At 44.3% G+C, this 17,508-nt stretch overlaps 1 protein-coding gene across 3 annotated transcripts in view; it reads left to right on the top strand.

Moving 5' to 3' along the window:
• LOC147631116 (ACT domain-containing protein ACR12-like) overlaps window positions 1-16,455 on the top strand; it is an 83,104-nt gene extending 66,649 nt beyond the window's left edge. Inside the window, exons 8-11 of one of the 3 annotated variants that reach the window (XM_086809453.1) lie at window positions 14,805-14,910; window positions 15,033-15,101; window positions 15,317-15,423; window positions 16,276-16,455. In XM_086809453.1, coding sequence (XP_086665579.1) covers window positions 14,805-14,910; window positions 15,033-15,101; window positions 15,317-15,379 — 238 coding nt within the window. In that variant the 3' untranslated portion in view covers window positions 15,380-15,423; window positions 16,276-16,455. Of the gene's footprint in view, window positions 1-14,804; window positions 14,911-15,032; window positions 15,102-15,316; window positions 15,685-15,874; window positions 16,116-16,275 lie in introns of those variants that run through there. The other 2 variants (XM_086809452.1, XM_086809451.1) reach the window with 2 other exon arrangements.
• Window positions 16,456-17,508: the final 1,053 nt, after the last annotated feature.

Genomic DNA, 17,508 nt, shown 5'->3' with positions numbered 1-17,508 from the left:
GCTCAATCGCACGATCAATCAGTGTACCCCTGGTGTGGGCGGTATCCATGTCCTGCTGCTGCTGTGGTCCATCTGGCGCAGTGATGGCCGGACTAAAGAAGTCTGTAATGTGCCTCTGAGTCTGGCTCTCTGTGCGCCTAAGCAGGCTATCTCTATGTCTCCGCAGCTCAAGCAAGAACAATCCCAAACACCTCTGGTCCTGGTACCCCATGACTTTGGAAAGTGGTCCAAAACCCTCTCTGAATAAACAGTGGAAACGACCACGTATCTCATAGTATGCAGTACAATGGCATATATAATGCAGCTCTGTCTCTGGCTCCCCATGGCATACTCGGCATATCCTGGCCTCAAGAGAGAGAGAGAGAGAGAGAGAGTGACGAGCTCTAGAGAGAGTGTGTTACAGGACTGAGTATTTTACCTTTTTATCTTAAGCATTGTAATCATGTTTTAAACCTGTTTAGCATTCACTAATCATGTTTACCTGTAAATGCATGTGTAAGTTTGTACACGTGTGTGGATGCATGTTTGGTGTGTGTGTGTGTGTGTGTGCATGTTCATATGCATATATATGTGTTCTTCTCTTATCTTGTTGCAGGGGCAGCATCTTTTGGGACAACACAGTTAGCAGCTGACGTGGCAATGCCACATGGCAGCTGACATGTGTGCAAGTACGGCTGGCTGCATAGGCTGGACTGCACGTGTGGCTGGTTGTTGCTCAGGAGCTGAGGCGGCTGCAGGTACTGCCACGTAGGTAGGCGCACAAGCTTAGTGCTGCCATGTCTGTAGCAGGGTAGCAGAGTCAAAGAGAAGCAAAGTTGTGCAAACAAGCGCAAGGCGGGCAGCAGCGATGGCGGCTGGCTGCCACGCAGGCGGACAGGCGCATATAGCGTGGGCAGCAGCAGCAGCGAAGCGCCGTCAGCACGTAAAGCATGGGCGCCGGCCAGCAAGTCGCATAGGGAAAGCACAAGAGAAAAGCACCGAGCAGCCCAAAACGCGAAAAGAGAAGTAGCGTGGGATTTTCGAAAAGAAGAAAACGCTAGGCGCCATGTATTTTTTTTAATTAAAAAAAAAAGAGAAGAAAATAAAGATCTATTCGATAGATTTTGAGAAAAGCTCTTCGAGTAGATTTTCCCCCAAATTTGTATAAATAAGGGGCCAAGGCTCTTGTATCCCACAACACATCTTGGGTGAAAGCTAGTAGGAGATCTCCTCCCCATGGATCAAGGAGGCATCTTCTCGGGAATTTTACAAGGGCTATGCCGACCTTGAGTTAAAAATAAATGCCTGCGGGGGCACCACGCTTTGGGGCCAATTGGTCTTTTGTGGAGGAGCACTCTAGCTCCACTTATTTATTTTCTTCTTCTTTCAAATTTATTATTCGAGGTCGTAAAGTGATTAAAGCGTGATTAAGTGTGTTCACCGCCCGTCAAGTTGCTGAAGGCCAGTTTCAAGGTTCCATTGCGAGGATTCATCGTCAACTTTTTCAAGAGGGTGAGCCTGTGGTCGACACATTTAACTCTATGGCTGGAACTAGTGCGGAGATGAAGGATTTATCTTTGGAAGAGGTCGACTACTACTTCGGGAAAGAAGAGGAAAGTGAGCAAGAAATACCTTCTATATGCCAGAACTTGAAGATGATGATGCCACCTATGAAGCAAAGATGCAGAGTTTGATGGAGGGATGAATGGAACTCGCAAAGGACTCACGTTTTCCACGAAACTTCAAAGCTGATTCTAAACCACGGAGGCAGGGGTCTGAGAAGAAAGCTAAGCCTCAACATTCGGCTCCCATCCACCCAAATTTTCAGCCATACCCCGATTCTTCTTCTTCTTTTCCCCCACCTATCCATGGCAACCCTTTCAATACTTCTCATCCTGTTTACTTTGGCGGAGGCTCTGTCTTTCATTCCATGACGGGTGTACCCAACATGGGCATGATTGGGAGCTATGGTATGCAACCAGGAATTCATGGAGGTATGTATGGAGGCATGCGAGGAGGTATGTATGGAACTTATGGTGGTGGTGGTGGAAGTGCTTTTGGTATGCCTGGTATGGGAGGTGGTATGATGGGCATGGGATCTAATGCTGTGGGCAATTCTTTTCTCAAACCACATCCCTATGATAATCTTGTTCAGGGCGAGAAGCCAAAAGATTATAAAGAGGGTGGTGCTGCAGTAAAATTTGATGCTTTCAGTGGAGCAAAGGATCGTTTGAAGGCTCTCACCTTCATTCAACAGTTTGATGCAGCATTTTCTGGTGGTAACTTCACAGAGGCATCTAAGGTACGAAAGGCAACTTCTTTTCTAAAGGGTAATGCTCTTTAATGGTTGTCGACACTTCTTCATCAGGGAACAGCACCTAGCACTTGGGTGGAGTTCAAGCAAATCTTCTCTTCCCTATGGTTGACATCGACTTTTGAGGTGGATGTTATGACAGCCTCGCATCGATTAGATTCCAGAGATTGTAACAATCTGGAAGAATATAACAAGAAATTTTGGGATGCTCTGCTACCGGTCACATCCTTTAGGCCCGTGTCACTAGTTGAGCAGATAGAGACTTATTGCTGTGGGTTACCCAAGGAGCTTCGAGATTATTGCATCAAAACAAAGGTCATTAACATGACTCAGAGGATAGAAAATGCTCAGACTGGATATGCCTTGCTTATTGGTCAGATGTCAGGATTCAAGGATCAACGTCTCTTCTCCAAGAAAGCATCAAAGGAATCGAAAGAGACCAAAAACACTGAACCATGAGAGAAAGGGCAGTCCAATAAGAGAAAATTTCAGCCCTTACCTCAAAGGACAGATGAAGAAAGGAAAGAGCTTATAGCTGGCAACAAATGTTTCTGTTGTGGAGAAGCAGGGCATCGGTACTATAGGTGTCCGAAGAGAGCACCTAAAAACGCAGATGATTCACAGGAAGAGCCTAAAGCAAAGAAATAGAAACCGTCTGCTGGACTAGTACCTGACTTGATAGGGATGAAGCAAGGGGATGCATCTTCAGAGTTATGCAGAGCATGGGAAAGACTTCGAGATCAGGAGGTTTTGATCTTTTTCGATCCTGGGGCTCGTGCAAACTTCATCACCCCCGAGCTTGCCCCAAAGTTGGGCATCAAACGAGAGGAGATGGGTGTGTTACATGAGGCTACTTTGGCTTGTCCTGGACATTTGGTTGAGATTACACCAATCATTGGGAAATTGCGTCTCAGTGTGTAGACTTACACGGACAGAGGGTAATTTCTTCGTTGTGCCTTTGGAGGGTTGTGATGTTTTGTTGGATAGCCTTGGTGCCATAAGGTTAAAGCGGTAGTAGATACTTTCAACAGGAAAATCTCTCACACTAATAAGAATAAGGAACACACTCTTGATGTAAAGCTTAAAGGGGAATCTATTCCTGTTGTATCGGCCTCGGCCATTTCTCGTCTAATAAAGAAACATCTTTCTGTTTACTTACTGTTTGTTAAAGAGAATGAGGATACCACAGATTCTAACTTATCTGAGTTGGATAAGGAAAGATTGGATTTTCTCAAAAGTTTTCAAGATTGTTTTTCAGAGACTTTGCTAGGAGAATTGCCACCTGCTAGGCCTGAGGATCATGGAATTGATTTGATTGCTGGAAGTTCACCACCGAATAAGCCACCCTATAGGGTGAGTGCAGCCCAAGAAGAAGAGATTATGAGCCAAGTGCGTGATCTGTTGGACAAAGGGTTGATTCAACCGAGCTCTTCGCCCTATTGTTCACCAGTGCTTTTGGTACAAAAGAAAGATGGTTCTTGGCGGATATGCATTGATTACAGGGCATTGAATAAGATTACCATCAAGAACAGATTCCCTATACCTCGAATCGATGATATTTTGGATCGGTTACAGGGAGTAGCTTACTTCAATCACATTGATCTGAAGAGTGGATATCATCAAATTCGCATCAGGCCAAAGGATGTGCACAAGACAGCCTTCAGGACAACTTTTGGACTCTATGAGTTTTTGGTCATGCCTTTTGGTCTTACGAATGCTCCAACGACTTTTAACAGGATGATGGATCGGATTTTTCGACCCCACCGTGCTTTTGTGGGCACTTTCTTTGATGATATTATTGTGTTTTCTCACTCAGAGAAGGAGCATCGGGATCATTTGACCAAAGTCTTTGAGGAACTCAGAAAGCATAGGTTGGTTGTCAATGGAAAGAAGAGTGAATTCTTCATGCAGGAGATTCACTTTCTTGGGCACATAGTGTCTAAGGATGGCGTCAGGATGGATCCAGCAAAAGTCAAAGCGATAAAGAATTGGCCGGATTTGCAGACCATACATGATGTGAGAAGTTTCTTAGGACTTTGTTCATACTACAGGAGGTTTATCCGATTCTTTGCAGAAATTGCTTCACCTTTACATCACTTGACCAAGAAGGTTGTAAAATTCCGATGGACGGTAAAGGAAGTGGAAGTTTTCAACAAGCTTAAGGAAAAGCTAACCAGTGGTCCAGTTTTGAGAGTGTGATGCATGCGGGAATAGCATTGGAGCTGTTCTTATGCAGGAAGGACATGTTATTGCTTGAGAGTAGAACTCTGTCACCAGCAGAAAGGAATCTACAAGTATATGAGAAGGAGCTTCTTGCGATTATTCATGCTCTTTCTACTTGGAAGCATTACCTTCTTGGGGCTGATTTCATTGTTCAGAGTGATCATCAGACTCTTTGCTATTTCCTTACCCAAACGAAGCTTTTAGAGAAGCATATGAGATGAGCAAACTTTTTGTCCATGTTTCACTTTCAGATTGTTCATGTGGATGGCAAAAAGAATGTGGTTGCGGATACCTTGTCTAGGAAACCAGATGTGGCCGCCGTCTCCATTATCTTTCATCATGAACTTGATGATATGCGAGAACAATATGCTCATGACTCAGATTTTGAGCGGATTTTTGATCGTTTGACTGAAAGGGAATGAGTTGATCATTATTCTCTCAAGGAAGGATTTTTGATGATGCATGACAAATTGTGTGTCACATCTCAGTTGAGGCAGAAGGTTTTGACAGAATGCCATGCTCCACCTTATGCAGGCCATCGTGGTATTGAGGCTACAGTGAAGGCTTTCGAGGCATTCTTTTACTGGCCCACTATGCGCAGGGATGCTGATGCTTTTGTTTGTGATTGTATCATTTGTCAAAAGGTGAAGAATTCCACTTTTAAAGACACCTGGGTTACTTCATCCTTTGCCTATTCCAGATAGACCGTGGGAGAGTATTGCTATGGATTTTATCTTTGATATTCCTAGGACAAAGAGTGGGAATGATGGCATCTGGACTATCATAGATCGTTTCAGCAAGCAGGCTCATTTCATTCTAGTCAGGAAGAAGATTAATGCAGAGAAAATGGTGAGGATATTTTTGATGAATATCTTCAAGTACCATGGGATGCCCACATCTATTGTCAGTGACCGAGATCCTCGAATAACGAGTTTATTTTGGAGAGCATTGTTCGAGAACATGAAGACTTCGTTGAAGTTCTCATCGCCTTTTCATCCACAAACAAATGGGCAATCGGAAATTGCCAACTCAGTTGTATTGGATCTTCTAAAGTGTCATGTTTCAAATCATAAGGAACAGTGGGAAAACTATCTTCCTTTGGTGGAGTTTGCTTACAACAACACATTCGCACTTCGACAGGAATGGCATCTTTCGAGATTGTGGAAGGCGGGAAGAAAGTACCTCCGATCCTGCATACAAAAGATAAGATCTTCAAGGCAGATCGTTTTGTGGAAAATATGGATGAGGCTTACAAAAAGGTCAAAGTGGCTCTTGAAAGGACTCCAGAAACAGAGGAAAGTAGCAAACCTTCACCGTCGATCATTGGTTTTTGATTTGGGTGATAGGGTGCTTTTGAGATTTGAGAAGGCTAGACTCAGGAAAATGAAGGGTAAACAGAGCTTATATCCTAAATTGAGTATGCGGTACTACGGGCCTTTTCAGGTGATTGAGAAGATGAGTGATGTTTCCTATGGTCTTCAGTTACTGGATCATTGGAAGATTCATAATGCATTCCATGTGAGTCTTCTTAGACCTTTCAGAGGTGCGGTGCCTACAGATCAGGTTGATGAGCCGCAACCAGAGGTAGAAGAACTTGATGAGATTCTTCAACCGGAACAGATTTTGGCACATAATGAAAGAAAAGTTAGAGGAAAAGTTTCAAGTTGATATTTGGTGAAGTTTGTGAACTATTCACCTATGGATTCGAAGTGAATGGAGGAGGGTGACTTGGCAGATTCACTGCGGATACTAAAACTTTACCTCGAGGCTTTTGGTTTGGAGCCTACCCTAGAAAGTGCTTCAACAGGTTCAAATGTGGATTCTGGAGTACTACCTGTTACTCAAGAGGGGGGTGACTCCGCTCCTTTGTCAGAGAGTTAATTTGGATGAGATCTGGAAGTCGCTTGGTGTTCTTATCAGCACACCCGAGATACTGACCTGACAGTATACCCCTATGGGATTTCTATGATATATGTGTACTAGTCACATGGTTTGATTCATGGATATACGAATATCTTCAGAGAATGGGGACGCCTATTCTAGACTTTCGTTTGATATGCATCAGTGTTTACTCATGTTCATGATGTACTGCTGATCGTGGGTACTGTGGGATTGCCATGAGCGGAGCAGGTAAAGCATCCAAGGGGACATGACTATTCACGAGGTGGATGCCCTTGATTTATGTTATTTAGATGTTCTGTTTCAGTTGGCAGGACATAGCTTTCTCGTTGCTCTCTTAGGTTTTGTTTCAGTTGGCAGATCCTTTAAATGAACAATCGAGGACGATTGCTTTGTTTGAAGAGGGGGGTATGTTACAGGACTGAGTATTTTACCTTTTTATCTTAAGCATTGTAATCATGTCTTAAACGTGTTTAGCATTTACTAATCATGTTTACCTGTAAATGCATGTGTAAGTTTGTACACGTGTGTGGATGCATGTTTGGTGTGTGTGTGTGTGTGTATACTGCCCTGGATATTACCAAAAAAAAAGTGTGTGTGTGTGTGTGTGCATGTTCATATGCATATATATGTGTTCTTCTCTTATCTTGCTGCAGGGGCATCATCTTTTGGGACAGCACAGTCAGCAGCTGACGTGGCACTGCCACGTGTGCAAGTACGGCTAGCTGCATAGGCTGGACTGCACGTGTGGCTGGTTGCTGCTCACGAGCTGAGGTGGCTGCAGGTACTGCCACGTAGGCAGGCGCACAAGCTTAGCGCTGCCATGTCTGTAGCAGGGCAGCAGAGGCAAAGAGAAGCAAAGTTGTGCAAACAGGCGCAAGGCGGGCAGCAGCGATGGCGGCTGGCTGCCACATAGGCGGACAGGCGCATATAGGGCAGCAGCAGCGAAGCGCCGCGCAGCACGTAAAGCATGGGCGCAGCTCATTTTGTTAGCCAACTGGGGAGAGATGGCGTCCTCAGAACTACCCATATCGAAAAGGACTACAAACTGTCGGCCCTTGGTAGAGCCATAAGCTCGGATGAGGCTTTTCTGTGCAGCATCGCTCTCACTCTCCTGCTTAGCATCAAATACCATGGATGGCATAGGATGCATAGAAGGTAAAAGTTGAACCGCATTGGTGGTAGTAGGCGGGGCTAGAGGAGCTGGGGATACTGTGGCAGAAGGAGCTTTGGCGGCTTGTTCCGCTTGCAATCCTTCTTACCATGCCCTATGATGTGACAAAAAAAACTGTTTTTTGATTGATACTTCTTTTGCTCCTCTGGAGAGGAAGATAACCTCCAGTAATGCCTGCTTTAGCCTTTTCATCAGGAGTTTTCTTAGGCTTAGACTCTTAATCTTTCCTGAAGTGGAGCTATTACTATCGTCCTTCTTAGCATTTTTAGAAGATGCATTTTCCTTGGCTGTGCAACAGATTGCTGTTGCTGGGGTTTGGTACTGGACTGGGATGATTGTTTGGGCTTGCCTCCGTTCATTTTCATTTCTTCATTCTTAGCGAGAGTCAAAGCCCGGTCATATGTATTGGGTTCAAAGTTGCGAATTGTGAACCGAATGTTAGGATCCAATCCACGAATGAATTGGTCCATCTTGGCCTGCGCAGATAATAAAATGCTGAAAATGATGGGAAAAATACCAGAAAATTCCTAGTAAATATCGTGATAAATACTAGATGATATCTGGGGTTTCTGCAGTGGTCTAGATGCCATGAATGAATGATGTGCAATATGTAGAATAATGCAAACCCTAAGGTTTATACCAGGCTTAGTTCCGTACATCGTACGGATCAGATTGTACGTACGATTTGTACCGTACGTATCTGTACGATCAGGTACGATTTTTCCCTGTTTCTGCCCGTTGGAAGTAGCCGTTTTTTTGACCGTTTTCTGCCTGTTTTTTTGGCTGTTTTCCTTTCATCTCTCCTGAGTCCTTCTATAAAAGCCTCAAGGACCAAGCCTCTCCTCCATCTACTCCAAGCCTCTCCTCCACCACCCTCCATCTACTCCAAGCGGCAAGCCTCTCCTCCACCCTCTTCCAAGCTCCTTCCATCCCACTTGAGCCTCTACTCCAAGTTCTCTTCCTCCAAGCTCTTCCCATAGTTCATCTTCTCTACGTTCTCTCCTCTACTCCACGCTTTAGTCCTTCTCTTATCCATCATGCCTTGGGAGAAGCATGAGGCTTTTGATTTGCATTGCCTCAATGTGGAGAAGGACACCAAGAAGTCTAACTCCCATCATTGGACATGCCGATATTGCGGCAAGTCATGCACCAGTGGTGCAACAAGGCTTCTCCAGCACCTTTCAAAGATTGGGGGACAAGTTGCCCCATGCAAGGAGATTCCGCAAAGCATTGCCGATGACATTTCGTGGAAGATGAGCGGCGGCTCAAATTCAAGTAGAGGAGCATCATCAACACACGCACCGACACCACCACTAGCACCACCATCGGCACATGATGGAGCGGCCATCGGCTCTTTCATTGGTGTATCCTCCACTGCCACTTCCACGGATTCACGGTCCGCCTCCGCACCGGGCAAAAGGCAAAGGGTGGTGGAGCGTGAAGGGGTGCAACCCTCTCTCCACCAAGTCACGGGTAGTGTGAGAGGTTTGGTTGCATTCCTTAAGGAGCGGCAACGCCTTGAGGAGATAGAGATTACTCGCACCATTATTGAATGCAATCTTGCCTTCAATGTACTCCAAAAGGAGCAATGGAAGAAGATGGTGACGGCGATTGCGAATGTGGGCCCATGTGAGGGGTGGACGGGGGTCTCTTACACGGCTATGCGCACGAGGAAGATTGATGAAGAGAAGGAGAGAATTGATCGAGCCCTTGACCCGATTCGAGCCGCATGGACGAAGTATGGATGTTCTATTCTCACAGATGGATGGAGTGATCAAAGGAAGCGTGGCATTATCAACATCCTTGTGTCTTGCTCGCTTGGCACATACTTCTTGAGTGCGGTTGACACCGGGAGAAGGGGAAGAAAGACTACCGGGAGTTTCATCTACAGTAATATTAGGCAAGCGATCATAGAGGTAAGCATTATTTTACTTAAGTGTGGCTGATTTTGTCATTTGTGCAAAGCCCTCAACTCATATGATTTATCTACCATGTAGGTTGGGGCTCAAAACGTGGTGCAAGTCATCACCGACAATGCATCAAATTGTCGATGCATGGGCCGCTTGCTTGAGGTGGAATTCCCCACCATTGTGTGGACTCCATGTGCGAGTCATTGCATTGACATACTCATGGAGGATGTGGCGAAGCTCGGGTGGGTGAAGAGGATTGTGCAACAAGCTACATCTATTGTCAACTTCTTCACGCTAAAGGTGAAGGCGCTTGCTATGTTTCGTGAGCATAGCAGGCTTGACTTGAAGAAGCCATCGGCCACCCGCTTTTCCTACATGTGGCTGGTTTTGGAGCGTCTATACGATGTGAGGCCCGCCCTTCGCCAGACAGTTGTTTCCACCATGTGGAACGAATGGGATGAGCACGTCACTGAAGATGCCAAAGCCATGCAACGCTTTTGCCTAGAGGAGAGATTTTGGACTAGAGTCCGAGCAATTGTCATTGCTATGACTCCATTCTATAGGCTCTTGCGGATGACAGATTGCGAGGGGTCCACCATGGGCCTTCTTGTCCACTTCTTTAGAGCTGCCCTTGTGGAGTTGGAGGCTTGCACAGACATTACATTTGACGAGCGAGCACGAATCATGGAGATTGCACAGAAGAGATGGAGGTGGATGCACAAACCAATCCACGGGTTTGCAGCATTGGTACATCTAGCCTACAAGTCTCCAGTAGTTTGCACCGATAGGGAGCTTCGACAAGATCGGGATGCATATATGCTTCGAGCTGTGCCAGTTGATGAGCACAATGCCTTTCTAGAGGAGCTGGGCTGCTATGTTGATGAGAGAGGTCAAACCTCCTTTTCGTCTCCCACTTGCTAGAGGAGGGAGTCACTTGTGAAGCCCCTTTTTTGGTGGGACAATTTTGGGTATGGACTAGAGCATCTCCAACCCATAGCCTTAAGGGTCCTAGCCCAGGATTATTCTACGGGTGCATGTGAGAGGAACTGGAGTTCCTATTCTCTCATACACACGAGGATACGCAATCGACTAAGCACACGACAGTTGGAGCGGTTGGTCTACTGCCGCACTAACTTGCGCATGATGCAGGGCATTCTTAGTATGGGTAGTCCCAAGCAGGTAAGTGACAAGTCTAGACTCTAACTTGTCATGACTCATAACTTTTAAGTTTTGTGTACACTGTACAGACTCTAACTTTTGTGCCTTAATGTGTAGGTCAATGTTGACACTTTCACGTCGACGAGTGAAAACTTTGCAAGTGTCAATCAACAACCTGATGAGGAGGAGGAGGCAATCTTCATCGAGCTCTATAGTGAGCTTGTGGCAGCAGATACTCGCAGCACCAGGAGTCAGCATGGACGGAACCGAGCAGTTGGAGTTCCTAGGCCTCCGCCTTCGACATCGGCAGAGGGTGGCCTCCTCACATATGTGAGGCGGGGATCCTCGAGCTCCAATCCCCGCCTTCATGATGATATTCCATTGCCCCCTCATGATGATACCCCACTGCCTAGAGAGCCCTTGTTTGATGATGACGCCAACCTACTTAGCGAGAATGATCCCCAGAGTGTCTCGTCCACCTTCGAAGAGTCCTCTTTAGAGAACTCTCTTGATGGACACTCTAGTAGTGATCATGTTGATGATCATGCAGATGTTGGTGATGATGTAGACTTTTGATATGTTATAGCTCTCTAGGCATTGGGCATCTATCTCCTTCTAGCCCATTGATGATGTATTGTAGTATGTAGTATCATGTATGTACGCATGTTGGCGGTCGCCCATGCCATGAGTTTTTGGCCTATCCTTTTGTAGCAATTTTGTACTCTAATGGCATGATGACATTATGTTCATGGCTCTACTATTTTGTAACTTCTTGTCTACAATTTTTAAGTTTAGGAAGTATTTTTTTTAAAAAATGTACTAATATCATACCGTACCTCAAAAAATTTTAAGGTACCAATTAGTACCGTATTTTATCATACCGTACCGTATCGTACCTTTCGTACTAACTAAGCCTGGTTTATACCGACTTTACATGCATGAATGCGTCTCTTCAAGTGGGTTAAGGGACTTGGACTGATTGACTGACTGTCTAAGGCTGAGGACGACCTACGTAGCTCGTGCTTGACTTATCCTAGACTGAGGATTACAATGGGGTCACGGCGTACGACAAATATCATCCTAAAAGGAACTAATACTGTACAATGTTGCACTGATGATGATGAGCTAGTTTGTCACCATGCACTATAGTGCAGAGTGCATGTGACATGATCCTTCGCCATTGAGCTATCTTTCCACATGACGTAGCGAAGTGAGACCTTTTGGCGATACCCATTAGCCCTGTGCTTGATATTTTGGAGAGTGGTATACCATCTATTGGGGGATGATGCTTCTTTCATGTTTCATGTTGCTTGTATTTTATGATGAGATTTCCATGGGGAGTTTTGTATCACACTAGTGAAATAGATATTTCCGTTCCGGGATTAGGTATACCATAGACATTATTGTATCATTGTGGTCTCATAGACCCATTGGGTCTTTAGTAGATGCTTGATATATCTTTCCCTCTTTCTTTCTTTCTCTCTCGATTCAAGAGTATCCGTTACTTTTTTGGGCGTGAGGTGTTCAAGAAATTGTTCACCAAGCTGAGTATGAGCTCCTTTAATCATCCTTAGTCTGATGGACAGATAGTGTGTATATGGAAGATATGCTGCATGCATATGTCTTGAGGAGACAATTTGATTGGGAAGACTATTTTCCGTTAGTAGAGTTTCCTTACAATAGTGCTAAGCATTTTGCTACTAAGATGAACTCTTTTATGTTGATGATTGGATTTCAGTCTAGAGTCCCATGGATGTTGTTTATCTTAGAGAAAGTCTGGGTTGGTATTGCGGTTGATTTTTTGAAACACCGGCAAGAGATGTTGCAATATCAAGAGAGAGTATAAAGAGTGTGCATGATAGAGTGCGATTCTATGCTAACCAAAGGCAGTTAGGTAGAGTATTGGCAAGAGATGTTGCAATATGCAAAAGAGAGTATAAAGGGTGTGCATCATAGAGTGTGATTTGATGCTAATCAATGGGTTTTGTGGTGCACCTCCATATTGTAAGTGCTCAAACGGCCAACCTGTATGACTTGGAGACAAGGCCTATTACAATTGGGCAGTAGGCGAGGCGAATCAGCACGAGCAGGTCCTATGCAGTCGGGCAAGGCCTAGATTTGGTCGGCTAGTTGTGAAAGTGTGGACCTCGTTTCCATGAGTTGTGGAGAGAAGGTGGACATCATCTCCTCATTGACTTGTCCCTTGCAAAGCTATATAAACAATGTGCAATCATTTGTATATCTCATATTTTTTGGGACACCCAATCAAGAGCAACAATTTGAGGGCTGATTGGAGGTGTTGGAAACAGATTTGCACCAAGGTGTTGGGCTGAGCACTAGCATCTAACAACAGCATTAGGGCTGAGATCAAACATCACCTTTTCAATAACATTTTGTACTTGAAAATTCAGTTCTAAATTTTTTCATTGTACATAATACAACCAGCAGATTTAGGGCTACATGTGTGTACTTGTCAGGCATCCATGCAAGAAGCTCTAGAGCTCTGATTCAAGCCTCATGCAAAAAAAGTGAGAGAGAAGAAGAACTCAAGAATAGCAAAAATAAACCTAGCTTCGCATACCATGTTTAACCATCCAACCATTATATATACCAGTGACCTTGGGCAACCAGTGTGTACCTTAACGGCCACACCACACTCACACGCCCCCTGTGTCGCCGTTGGTACCCCCATGCTACACATCATTGGGTCTTTGGCCTACAACCTTCACCCAGGAACGTCACCCGTTCACACTTATTAATATAAGCGGTGATGTGCAATAGTTTGCCACCATTGGTTTCCCCATGCAATGTCCGTGCGTCCCACACATTACTGGTGTGTAAATCCCGCGTACCAATGTGTAGGCGTCCCACGTGTTGCCATGTGTAATGGTTGTAATAGTGCTTGTGTTTGAGTTCTGTTGTTGCACTCTTCTCTCTCTATTTTTGTAAACCCTAGCGCATAGGCACAAGTGTTGTACATGTTTACTTAAGAATTCCGAAAGATCCATAGGTAATGAGGAATGGAAAAGTTATAAGTTGTCTCCAAGGTATTGTGGACCTTGTTTGATCTTGAAAAGGTTAATGAGGTCGCTTACAAATTGAGTCTCCCGGATGAAGTTCACATGCATCCTCCAAAGTAAGAATCGCCCTACCTAATTGTCCACCCAAGGTCTACACACACACAAGCATATCCATGAACTAATGCTGGCGTAGTAGTCACTCAAGGAAAACATAAAACGGACAGATCCTCAAGTCTCGCAAGACACCAAGATATCTCCAACACCCAAGAACTTTTTCAGTCTACTTAGTACTAACATGAAAGGCAGTGATTCAGTAGGATTCTTTGCATGCCATATGGACAAATTTATATATACTCTAATGAGCTGCCTGGAGCAGTTGCACGGTGTTCCCGTAGCTGCTGAGAGCTCTCACATGGCCTTTCATATGAGCTGCACACACTTCATTCCCTCCAGCAGTCCGGTTCATTTGTGCATGCACATCATAAATAAAAATTAAAAAATCTGTAGGCCCTGTTTTTTTGGGGAAGAAAGAGGTTATAAGAATTCTAATGGGAACATACAAAGGGTCGAGCAGGATTCGTTGGCCTAAGAGAGTGGAGCAGGGAATAGGATCCAAAGAAGCAGACAATGACCAGCCAGTTAAAGGGAAGATAGCACAGCTTGGGAACATTGGTGATCAGTCGTGAGTATATTCCTGGCAGGTAAAATCAGCCAAACGGGACACCCACATCACACAGGATTAGATTGGGCCTTACATATGCTGGTCGGATGCAGGCTGACCAGCCAACCAGAAAAGTAGGCCATTCGTGCATATTTCAATGCCCCTTTGCTAATGCCATTTTTGAGGCATTACTCCGCAGCTTCCAGCAGCAGCCTTTTGCACTCTAGAAAGACCCAGGCCCAGGCCCTCAGAGAGCACCAGAACATGGGAAAACATTAGCCCTCTTGAGAGCTCCAGTACTATTTAGTACCATTCTCACTTAATTTTATCACAAACATGCTATTGGGTGCCTTGTTTCCATGTACAACTAGGTGACTTGTTTCATGTTTTGTTACAAACGTCTTCTATTAATAACATTTGATACTGATTCTAATGGGATGATTTGTGCATCAACTGTCTGTGGCAGCCTACTTTCTATAGAAACAGCAGATAGGCCTGGCCTCCTAACGGAAATAGTTCAGATCATAAACGATATCAATGTCAATGTTGAGTCAGCAGAAATTGATACAGAGGTTTATTCTCCATCTCCACTGGTCATTAATATCTCAATTGAGCTTTAAGTAATGCACACGCTGAAATGAATGACAGCGTTCAACATGTTTTACTGATTAACGAAATCGTTTGTGCTCGTCAGGGGCTTGTGGCAAAGGATAAGTTTCATGTCAACTACCATGGTCAAGCACTCAGCAAGTCATTGGCTGAGGTATGGTTATGATCAATGATAAATTCTATGACAACTTTGGGGCTTTACAGACATAACCCCCACCGTTTTCAAAGGGCAGATCTCACCTGCTGATCCCTCATGGGCATGGGATCTTGCCTGTCCAATGGAAGGGTGGAGAAGGGGGGTTGTCTCTGTAAAGATCTAAATAGTTTTCTTGCTTGTGGTAGTTTTGTGTAAGTCTTCACATGCTGCAGGTCTTGACCAACTGTTTGCGGTACCACCTTCGCCGACCAATAACTGATGATGAAAGCTACTGAGTTATTTTCATCCGAGGAGATGGTTATCTGCAGTTACTTGTTCTGTAAGATGCCAACACGCATAACAATAATTGTGCCTGGAATGAAGGATCTTCACAAAGCTTGTGACATACCTAGTATATAGTTTTTCTGTATGGATTCCATTTCTTGTGCTTCAGAAGAGGAAGCTGTAAAATCAGTTCATATCCAAAAGGGATGATCTCTCATTTACAAGTATGTGCTTGTTAAGTGCTGAGGACAGTTCTGAGGGTTGTTATAAAACTTTGACAGGAACTGAGGAGTGGATAAAGAAAAAAGTTTGTTCACTAATTTGCTCTTTTTTTCTTTGTACTGACTTGTGAATGTCCACACATCCACACAAATACATGCATTCATGCACACTATTTACTATTTTTCTCTCTTTTACTTTGTAGTGAGTTATAAACACCCACACACAAATATATGGATGTTCCCATACACCGCACGCATGCTTGAGCATGCATGCAATGGATGCAGGTAAACATGCATGCACGTGGTGGGGTTTGAACTCGTGTCCTCTTTTGGGCTAATCTGCAAAGGTGACTTCTGCTGGTGAAGATGAGCATTTTGCAGGTCCTCTGAACACTGGAGTGAAGGAAATTGTCTTAAGACTTGTTATAGTTGGTGCAAACAAACATGTTGCCTGACAGCTGCATGCATCTAGACTACATGCTGAACTAGCTATAATATACATGTGCCAGAAAAGAAATCTGAGTCCTATGCTGTTCTTTTTTTTTTTTTCTGAGAAAAGATCCTTTCATTAGTTATATAAAAAACGCCCGTAGGGCTAAAGTCCTATGCTGTTCTTTACTAAGGCTTGGTAAACTTTGTTTCATGTACCTCACTTTTTATTGATTTCTTGTTTACATGAAATCTAGGAACTCAACTGTACGAGATATATGGTTTCGATGTGAGAAACTCATATATATTATATGATACAGAAAAGAGATCTGAATTTCTGATACTGGAAGCGTTCATGTAAAACCTAGTAATCAAGTGCAATTGAGAGTGCTAGAACAGGATAAATCCAAGTAGAATCTGAGCAGCATATTGTGAAACCATGCTCTGGTATCTTGCTAAGTCATCTTCTATTTGCACTTCTAGCATTTTTGGTGATCTGCTTTGTCCTTACTTTTCATCATGTTGATTGAGTTCTTAGGGTTGAAACACCAGGATCTGAAGGACCAAAAAAAAAGAGATTGATTTCATGAGGTTAACGAGGACACTAAGTAAGGAGTACGTAACTGATGCTTGCGGGCACACAGATTTGTTACGAATCAGTTGCCGAGAGTGAGTGAGTTCAGATGGAGGGCTTGTCCACTTGTGGCATTGTGCCCTGCAAACGTGTAGCTGTTGGGCTACTAGCCAGAACTTCGAGGAGATTGTGTGTGGGAGGAGCCTGTACTGTAACTAGAATTGCAGGGGGCTAGCATGAAAATGGGATTTTTTTGTTGAGAAAGATGTTCCGTGAAAAGTAGAGGAGGAAACATTGAAGAGTTAGGAAAAGATGCAGCTGGGGAAAGAAAAGGAAGCTCGGTTTTGGTTGCCTATGGTAACTCTGCACTTAAAGTCATTAGTTGTTCCAGCTTCTTGTCAAAAGCTCCACTACCCCTTGAGGTGGAACACCTGGTTAATATGAGTAACTCAGTTCTGTTGCCCCACCCCCCACTACTCCTCGGTGGGACACGGTCCTTTGTTACTTGAATGCTGGTGGGAGTATGGGGGTTGATGAAGTTAGATCCAGGCAGGTTGAGGGAGATCCCAGTTAGAAAGGGAGTGCTAAGGGGTCTGACTACGGGGAAGGGTTGGTATTTCATATACAGTTGTAATATCCCATCACCCAATTACACTGTAGAGCAGTCTTGAAGTATCCCATGGAGAGAAGTAGGTGACCTATTAAGAAGGCCAAAGAGAGGTCGGCATCTATAGAGGTCAAGAACCTACAATCAGAGAACAACGCCTTTCATACAGATGAGAGATTCTAGGAGTTAATGGAGAGAATAAAGAGAATTGTTGGAGATTCTTTTAAGAACAAAATTAGTGCAGTTTCATGAAGAAAAATCAAGAAGATGAAAGCGATTCCAAATGCTCAAGCGTGAGCTATGAGTTGA

This window comes from Cibotium barometz, chromosome 15 (genome assembly GCF_041138505.1).
Source record: "Cibotium barometz isolate CiBa-2024 chromosome 15, ASM4113850v1, whole genome shotgun sequence".
Lineage (NCBI taxonomy): Eukaryota > Viridiplantae > Streptophyta > Polypodiopsida > Cyatheales > Cibotiaceae > Cibotium > Cibotium barometz.
The sequence above is the reverse complement of the archived record's forward strand: the minus strand, read 5'-3'. Positions and strand labels throughout refer to the sequence as shown.